The sequence below is a fragment of the Temnothorax americanus genome, unplaced genomic scaffold (genome assembly GCF_048541705.1).
Source record: "Temnothorax americanus isolate GAGA-0224 unplaced genomic scaffold, ASM4854170v1 Scaffold66, whole genome shotgun sequence".
Lineage (NCBI taxonomy): Eukaryota > Metazoa > Arthropoda > Insecta > Hymenoptera > Formicidae > Temnothorax > Temnothorax americanus.
In genome coordinates this window covers 652,112-661,916 of record NW_027509788.1, presented here as the reverse complement: position 1 = coordinate 661,916, position 9,805 = coordinate 652,112, and the positions used below count along the sequence as shown (strand labels likewise).

The window sequence follows — 9,805 nt, the reverse complement described above, 5'->3', positions numbered from 1 at the left end:
GTGCTTAGGATTATTCGTTTCGCTTTGGCATCTTTCTTCCTCCATTCCGCTGATTCTGTCTGTGCCGCTTTTGGCTCCGACTGTACGATGTTCAGAAGATCTGCTGCCTCCAGGTAGATTTCGATTTGAAATTTTTACAGTAGATATCCTTCGGCATCCTTCAGTTTATCGAAGCTCTCCAGCGCTTCCAGTGTATTAGTCGCGGCGTACATTTTTTCTTTGCACTTAAACTTGTTTTGTCTTTAATTTTATATCATGCACTCAACACGTGGCACTGGGCCCATAACCTGATGGATTTTACGACAGTAAAGAGCATATGATTTATAACTAGATAGAACTTTAATACAGTGCATATGAATACAAGAATGTCTATAAATGTCTATAAATGTGTATAATACCTGTATACATGTGTTTGTTTTCTACCCCCCCCCTTTTCACGCTCTACACTCGTGACTAGACAACGGGAATATCCTAACGCCTGCTTTCAAATTGAGATCACTTTATCTGAAAAAAATTTTAATACACGTTTCTTTATCGTTTCGGGAGTGTCGGTAGGTTATATATTATAAACATTGCGCATCTGGGGACTGCGCATGCGCAGATAATATTACATACCAACAGACCGATTTAATTAAATTTTGAAAAGATGTTTTTATAGCATCTCGGGAGTGTCATAAGTTGTGTATGATGTATGATCATCCTTGCGCATGTGAGGACTGCGCATGCGTAAATAATATTATATACTAATTGATCGATTTAATTGAATTTTGAAAAGATGTTTTTATAGCATCTTGGGAGTGTCATAAGTTGTGTATGATGTATGATCATCTTTGCGCATATGGGGACTACGCATACGCAAATAATATCATATACTAATAGATCGATTTAATAGCACGTATACGCGGGCACACACACGCATTCATCCATACGCATACGCGTAAGTACACGTACACGCACACATGCGCGCGCGCATAAACACATACGCATACACACACATACACATTTTGAGAATTCGGAAATGAATTTTTAATATATGTTAATATAGTTTTTGGTAATTGTTTAGATGAGGGGATCCCTTAGATGACCTTGGATATTTTAGTATGTTGTCAAAGTCACCCTCCTGAGTGACCTTTATAAGGTTTCAGCCCGCGCTCGTTATTCGTTAAAAAGTTATTAACAAAAAAAAGTTTGGAAAATATAGCAACTATTTTGAGTATTGGAAGGCATAAATGACTAATATAACGTTGTTTTTTTTTTCTAAATTGTTCACGCAACAGCGTGAAATATATATATAAAGTTACGATCAGCCTGCAAGCGTCCTAGTAGTGGCACCTGTGGATTCAAAAATTAAGTAGACGACGTGCGTTGAACTAAAATCTACGAAAATTGTACCGACGTAACTCCAATTATCTCCACAACAAAGGCGAGGTGCCACGAGTAGCACCTCTCCTCGCTCTCATTGTCTCACGAACTACGAACAGGTCAACAGGCTTTCGAGTTCACGCGCTATACAAGAGTCTTTGTTAATCGCGAATTTACGCCTCGAGGTTAAAAGAATCAATTGTTTAATATTAATTATTAATTATACTGAAGAAAGCAACAACACTTTCTTTCTAAACACTTTCGTATTTTATTTCGTGTCACATTCACACACAAACTAGAATCTTTCGGCAGCAATGTCTGTTCTGACGCGCGATCCGTCTACTCAGATGTCTCCTGAAAAAAAGAATGTCGCGCACGATCGTGCACAAAGCTGGCGCAGCAGTCGTTGTAGGGAGCGATCCGACCGCTCTTTATAGTGTTCATATCTGAGCGCCATATTTAACACTCCCTCCCGCTCATATATGTACATCTTCCGGACCTTTCCAACTTGACTACTCAGTATTTTCTGTATAACACACACATAAGAGAATTATAATAAATAAAGAATTTAAAATTTATCAGTTATCATTACTTTCGATATTCATAATAGAATTTGTTAAAGAAGCATGTAAGTTAAATGCCAAGGGTTTAGTAAATACGTCCGCAATTTGTTCTTCGATTTTATCCAAAATACATTCACGAAACCCATATCAACACATTGTCTAACATAATGTTCTTTCAAATCTGGTATATGTCTTAGTTTATTGCTTCCGCTAACTTTCGAGCTGTATTCTGCTGCTTTATTGTCACACCACAATTTCATTGGAAAGAAATTGTTAGTGAGTATCACTTTCAAAGAATTGTTCAGTGACATTAATTCCTGGCAAGCATCACTCATTGAGACGTACTCAGCCTGACAAGTAGATAGTGCTACATATTTTTGCTTTCGTGTTCGCCATGTAATTGAGTCACCAAACAATTTAATAACAAAACCATTAGTCGTTCGAGATTCTTTGCAATCGGCAAAACTTGCATCAGAATATGCTTGTAAGTCGTTCGATCTTCCTAAATAATTCAATCCTAGCGTTCGAGTTCCCTTCAAATAACAAAATACTCGTTTGATCATTTTCCATTCGTTTTCTGTCGGATTGTTTTAATGTCTACTTAGTATATTTACCGAATAACTAATATCCGGTCGACTAGCGTATGCTAGATATAGTAACGTTCCTACAGCTTCTCTATATGGAATATTTTCAATATTACTACTTTCGACAAATTCTTTTAATTGTTCATTTTCTTCCCTAAACTTTCGGTCGCGATTTGCTACCTGATTAGTAATCATTGGCGTTCGTTTCGGATATAATCCGTCAAATTTAAACTTTCGAAGCATTCGATCAATGTATTTTGTTTGAGTCAATTTTATTTTTTTCGTTTTTTGATTTCGAGTTATTTCCAGCCCTAGAAAAACTTTTGGTTCTTCTAAATCAGTCATTTCGAATTCTTCCATCAGCTTTCGTTTAATCTCATTGAGTTTTTCTACATCATTACTTGATAAGCATATCATCCACGTATAAAATCAAAATCAAAAATTTTTTTTTGTTACCAAGTAAATAGACATGGTTCGTTTTCGTGGGAATTCAGACTAATTTTTAAAGCAGCTTTCGTAAATCTTTTGTTCCATAGTTTTGGACTTATTTTCAAACCATACAATGCTCTTTCTAATTTGCAGACTTTATTTAATCTTGTTTCTTTCGAACACTGAACACCTTCCGGAATTTCCATATATATATCATCGTTCAATGTGCCATTCAGAAAAGCAGTTTTTACGTCCATTTGGCATACTTCCAGGTTATATTTATTAATGATTGCGAGCACTGCTCGGATCAGAGGTAATCGAGATACAGGTGCATAAGTTTCTTGCAAATCATAAACATTTTCATCTTTAAAGCCTCTGATCACGAGCCGAGCTTTGAATCTCACTTGATTGTTACTTTCTATCTTTCTTTTTAATACCCAGTGTGAGTCAATAATGTTTGGCTTTTGATTTCTGTCTTTCGTTCTTGGTCTGTCCACCAGACTCCAGACGTTATTTTTATACATTTAATTTAATTCTTCATTGATTGCTTCAGTCCATTCGAGTTTTTCTTTCGTAGCCATTGCATCAGCATAGGATGCTGGATCACCGTTAAGGTTTGCAATCATAGCGTAAATTTGTTTATCTGTTGTAGATTGTTCGTTTTCAATAATCACCTTTTTCGGTCGTCCTCTTTTCCGTTTAGCAACTCCTTCCGGTTCTACATTCAAAATCTCGTTCGATTTGTCTTCGTTCGATTGATTTTCGAGATCAAATTCAGAGAACCATTTATTTGGATTTATTTCCACATTGACATTGTCCCAATTATTTATTTTGTCCTTCTTATATTTGTCTCCAAAAGCAATTCTTTCGTTAAATCTAACATCTCGACTTTCGTACAGCTTTCCATCTTCAGGTTTCAGCAATAAATAACCTGTGTCTTTGTAACCCACTAAAATCGTTCTAAAACCTATAAATCGAAATTTTGGTTCAACCTTCCGTTGCACTTTCATATAGGCTAGGCATCCAAAGCGCTTTATTTGATTTAAATCAACTTTAATATTTGGATTAAATTTTTCTAATGGAGAAATCATATCGTTCGATACATGTGGCGTCCGATTATATGCATATAATACTGCTGCGCTCAATGCTAAATCCCACATGTTTTCAGGTAGTTTTGCATCGTACATTAGCGTTCGAATCTTTCGTTGTATAGTTTAATTAAATCTTTCGGACGTACCATTATGCTGAGGGGTATCTGGACAGGCCAACTGATGTTGGGCTCCAAGTTTTCTTAACACTTCAACAGTGTACCCACCGGTATATTCAGTGCCTTGATCCGTTCGTAAATAACAAACCTTTGCGTCCTTTCCCAAAAGGTTTTGAGCATTCTTTACAAATGATTCGAAACAGTGACCTGTCTCGTCTTTCGTTTTCATGGCATATGCCATACCAAGTCTCGAATAGTCGTCAATAAAAACAGATATGTATTTATATCCTTTGGGATGAGATAAAGGACTTATCTTTCCCATAACGTCCGAATGAATCATTTGTAAAGGTTCTTGCGCTCTAGCACGTGTCGTTCAAAAAGGCAGTTTGTTAATTTTTGATATTAGACAAACTTCACAATTTTTAATACTCTCGTCAAATTTACATTCTTTCAAACCTTTAATCTCAGGATGTTTAGTCTGTAATTTCTTTAAATACTCCAGAGACGCATGACCTATTCGTGCATGCCACAGCATGGCTTGGTCGTTAATTTGTTTATTGTCACTTTCGAATTCTAATTTACAATTTGGATTTTCCTCCAATGTATTTTGATCAATTTGTACTATATTTCTATCTCTTACCGTGACATCAAAGTCCGAACAGTTTCTTAAGTTTGAATTTACGATCACGTTTTCATTTTCTCTTTCGAATTCATTCTCTGTTTCGTTTACAGGTTCTTCCCTTTCGTCACTTTCTATCGTTTCATTATTCTTACTTTCGTTTTCTAGATAATTTCCCTTTTCTATCGCCATGCTTCTCGTTATCACGTATGCTTTTACTCTATTAGGTTTAATTTTTGTATGTTCTGAGTTATTAACTTCGACTTCTATGATCCAGAATGGTCTTTCGTATATACCAGTCAGCAATGATTCGTTCGATTTGGGATCAAATATATTTATGCGCTGATTATCTAGATAAATGCTTAAACCCTGATCAACAAATTTTTGCAAGGAAATCAGATTCTCGGATAAATTTTCGGCCCATATAACTCTGTCTAAGTTTAATAGTTTGTTTTTTTTTCGTTTTACACACAATATCACCGACTCCCTCCGTTTTTAATATTTCTTCTTTCGAGTTATTTGCGCAATTAATCTCATCAATTCTTTCGTCAAAGGTTTTAAATATAATACGAGAATTTGTAAGATGCTCGGTTGCACCGGAGTCAGCTAAAAACCTGGCCAATAATTTTCCCTTTTCGCATACAACGTTCGTTCTTTCGATAACATCTGTATCTAGGTCAGAGTACTCACCATTAACGTTCAATGCAGTTTTATCTTGCTGATCATTACTGTTCGGTTGTTTTCCTCCACGATTGTTTTGATTCTGATTTCCTCTTCCCCTTTTATTGTTGAATCGACCTCTTTTCGCGTTCGAATTGTTTTGATTTTTGTTCGAGCGTTTAATACCTCCGCGATAATTATTACCGCCTCTACCCCTTCTATTACCACGATTTCTTCAATTATTATTATTATAATTTTTATTGCTTCCTCATAGAGGAAGCTTTGTTTCCGTAAATTCGTATATTAACTTTTGATTGCGTATAATCTTGGGTTTAATCAACCAAATTTAAATTAATTATATATGAAATAGGGGTAGAAAAAACTAAAGAAAAGATTGGTTTTATAGTTTTTGACGTTAATATCTTCAGATTGTTGTAAAACGTCAAAATATTGCCCAAAAAAAATGTCTGTATGTATGTATGTATGTGCACAATTTACTAAAAAATCCATAACTTCAAAACTAATCAACCGAATTTAAATTTTAAATATATGAAATAGGGGTAGAAAAAACTGAGTAATTTAATAGAATTATTAAAAATTGTTAATATTAAGGGGGTTACCGATTTCTTTTAAAAAAATGTACGTGCCAAAACATTTTTTTAAAAGAAATGGGTAACCCCTGTAATATTAACTATTTTTAATAATTCTATTAAATTACTCAGTCTTTTTTACCCCTATTTCATATATTTAAAATTTAAATTTGGTTGATTAGTTTTGAAGTTATGGATTTTTTAGTAAATTGTGCACATACATACATACAGACATTTTTTCCCCTTAGAAAGAGATGGGTGAATTATTAAAAATAGTTAATATTACAGGGGTTACCCATTTCTTTTAAAAAAATGTTTTGGCACATACATTTTTTTACGAATAGTTCAAGAATGTATAAAAAACATACATACATACATACATACATACAGACATTCTATTTAAGCTGATTAACTTGAAACTTCGTGACATTTATGAGTATATGTTTTATGAGTATGTGTTTTCATGGATTCGTTAATATCTTTTAGGCTTGATGAGATAATTTTTATCAAAAATTTTTATCAAAAGTACATGAATAAGAAAGAATTTTTAGAAATTCACCCCCTAAGAGGGTGAAAAGGGTTAAAATGTGTTTCAGTTTTCTTTTAGGCTTGAAGAGATAATTTTTATCAAAAATATATGAATAAGAAAGAATTTTTTATCAAAAGTATATGAATAAGTAACATATACTTTTATGGATTTGTTAAGAAATTTTGGATTTGTTTTAGAAATTCTACCCCTAAATAGGTTCTCCCATTTTTTATATTGTGATTTTTAATAAATTGTGTGTGTGTGTGTGTGTGTGTATATATACACACACACACACACACACACATATATATATATATATATATATATATATATATATATATATACACACACAATATATTATTTGACAGCATTAGTGAAGAGTATTTTAAGATTATTTTGTAAAAGAACTATTCATAGACCATAATTTTTTCTTGAAAATCGTGTTTATGAAAAAGTTTACAATAAAGTTAAAAATATTATGTAAATATAGCTACATACTAAATCGATCGATAATAATCCGTGCGCGATTCGCGGTGACGTCATGCACGTTGAACGTAGTATTTTGTATTCATATTGTATATTTTTGTCAACCAAGCCAGATAAAGAAAAATTAGTATGGACTATGTTGGTATGATGACATGGCTGTCATATAAGTGTAGTGTACTACGTTCAACGTGCATGACGTCACCGCGAATCGCGCACGGATTATTATCGATCGATTTAGTATGTAGCTATATTTACATAATATGTTAAAAAAGACTGTATAAACTGATAATTTCACAATCTCATTTTAGTAATCTTCTGTGATATATTTTTTTTAAAGATATATTTAACGTTATATTTAACGTATATATTTAACGTTCTCGAAATGGAAGATTTTAAAAGTATTGAAGAATATAAGAAAAGTAATAATTAATAATCTTTTATCTATCTTATATATATAAATGTAGATGTCCTGACTAATATTCTTTAAATTATTTAGTTTTGGATGATGATATGGACGATAAACTCATTGAAGTCCAAATTAAATACGAAGAAACTGTAACGTGGATGAAATTGGTCATTGATGAATTACTTCTGAAAATCGTCATCAAAGAAGAAGCAAAAAAACGAAAGCTTTTAAAAAATAATATTGAGTTAAAAAAAGCAAGAAAAACATAATAAATTAAACTTATATACCGGATTTCAAAGTATGGCGTTTTCAATGTTTTTGCATATCTCTTTCGCTGCAACAGCATTTATATATATAAAAGATGTATCCCCAATTTATTAATATCCCGAAATTTATTAATACAATTTCAATGCATGTATTTAGATGTGAGATTATACATAATATTTTTAACTTTATTGTAAACTTTTTCATAAACACGATTTTCAAGAAAAAATTATGGTCTATGAATAGTTCTTTTACAAAATAATCTTAAAATACTCTATATATATATATATATGTGTGTGTGTGTATATACACACACACACACACACACACACACACACACAAAATTTATTAAAAATCACAATATAAAAGAGTGAGAGTAGACGTAATAGAGTTATTTTCGAAATTTATGAAACTTTACAAGTATTGGATGAATTTGAAAAAAGATAAAAGGAAAGCAGTAGAAAGACAAAAGTTATTAGTCATTCGGACAAGTGCAGTGAAAATAGAGTGAAAGAAATGTATAGATAGAAATGTCGCGTGATTACGTGAAATATGGAATATATAAATAATAAATTAGTAGTATGTAAATATATTTGAAAAAACTCTATATGCTAATACTTATAAATTATTAAGTTTGATAATTTTTATTATAAGTAGAACAAATCAAGCTAAAACAATGCTACACGTTATGAAACGATGAAATTTAGTGCAAACTATTTATTTTTAAAAAACATTCATTTTTGCTTCCTCATAGAGGAAGCTTTGTTTTTAAAAATAAATAGTTTGCATGAAAGTTTTTCCTCTTCCTCGGCTGTTTCCTCTTCCGCGGCTATTTCCTCTTCCGCGGCTATTTCCTCTTCCGCGTCCGCTAAATCGTTTTCGACCGGCTCTTTGCCATCTTTTCGCTGTAACATAAACATAAATTTAATGTAGAAGTATTAACCTTACTTGTTGAAATATTAAATAGACAGACTATATACCAAGTACGAGCGTAACGAGACCGGCCGTAACTCTTTTACGCGAGGCGACGAATTCCGAGTACCCAGGATTTTGAATTTTCAATTAATGGTTGAACGGGTATGCATTATTTAATTGATTAATTGATTGTACTTACGTAATGTTCCTAGTGGCACCATTCTTGTTGTTGCCGTTGTTGTTGATGTTGCTTGTGCCGATGATGATGATGCCGTTGTTGTCGGTGCTTTCTGTGCCGCTGCTGGTGAAAGTAGCGATGACAGCGATGTCGGTGGCGTCGAGGACGGCGTCGGCGTCGACGGCGTTTGTGGCGGCGGCGGCGGTGGCAGCGGCGACGGCGGCGGAGGCAGAGGCGGCGACGGTGGCGGCGGCGGCGGTGGTGGCGGAGGCGGGGGAGGCGGTGGCGGGGGCGGTTGAGTTGCTAGAGCGAGTCTCCGCCGCAATTTAACAATCTCAGCCTCCATTTGAATTAATTTCGCTGATATATTGACATTATCAACTTATAATGTGAAAAACGTTAAATATATCTTCTTAAATGTTATATAAATGTATTCTTATATTCATTATATTGAAGTCAATTCGCTGATTGAGAGATGCGGATACTTGTATTGACAGGCCACTTCCTCTTTATGTTTTTCGCGAGATTATATATGTTTTTGTTTTCTACGATTACTTGCAACATGCACAACTTCTCTTATTATAAAATCGATAATAGGTATTATCAATACAGGGTGTCAAAAATAAAAGTAACCACCCGAATAGGGGGGGTAGATTGGGTCAAACTGAAAAGAAAAGTCTCGTACCATTTTGCAAAATTCGCAATAGTTAACGAGTTATTAAATAAAACGTCTGAGCGAATGCGCGCACAAGGAGCGATAAAGGCGGGCCTCGGCGGCTGGCTGGGCTGGCACGGTGCCCGGCGCGCGGCGAGCGGTGGGGGTCGAGAGACGAGCGGCGAGCGGGGCGCGGCGCGGCGCGGCGAACGTCGAGCGACAGATGTTATACACTGCGACGAAAAAGTATTAGAGCCAGCCCATACTAAACTTACGATAATTCCTTTGCGTAAATGGGATTTTCCTTCGCGTAAACGGGATTTTGTAGTAACTTGCAATAATTTACTCCGCGTAAACG

General features: G+C 34.4%; 1 protein-coding gene across 1 annotated transcript; it reads right to left on the bottom strand.

Moving 5' to 3' along the window:
- Positions 1 to 8,053: 8,053 nt before the first annotated feature.
- LOC143905742 (uncharacterized) lies at positions 8,054 to 9,205 on the bottom strand. The gene is made up of 2 exons (XM_077421320.1): positions 8,814 to 9,205; positions 8,054 to 8,604 (listed from the first exon to the last, which is right to left on the bottom strand). The coding sequence occupies exons 1-2, from the start codon at positions 9,136 to 9,138 to the stop codon at positions 8,468 to 8,470; spliced, it is 462 nt and encodes a 153-aa protein (XP_077277446.1). The 5' UTR covers positions 9,139 to 9,205; the 3' UTR covers positions 8,054 to 8,467.
- Positions 9,206 to 9,805: the final 600 nt, after the last annotated feature.

Bases quoted from the DNA above. Each gene is read 5' to 3' on its own strand.
- LOC143905742 (XM_077421320.1), bottom strand. From the start codon at position 9,138: ATGGAGGCTGAGATTGTTAAATTGCGGCGGAGACTCGCTCTAGCAACT. The intron at 8,605-8,813 runs GTAAGTACAATC...TTTATGTTACAG, and splicing joins GGTGCCACTAGGAACATTAC to CGAAAAGATGGCAAAGAGCC.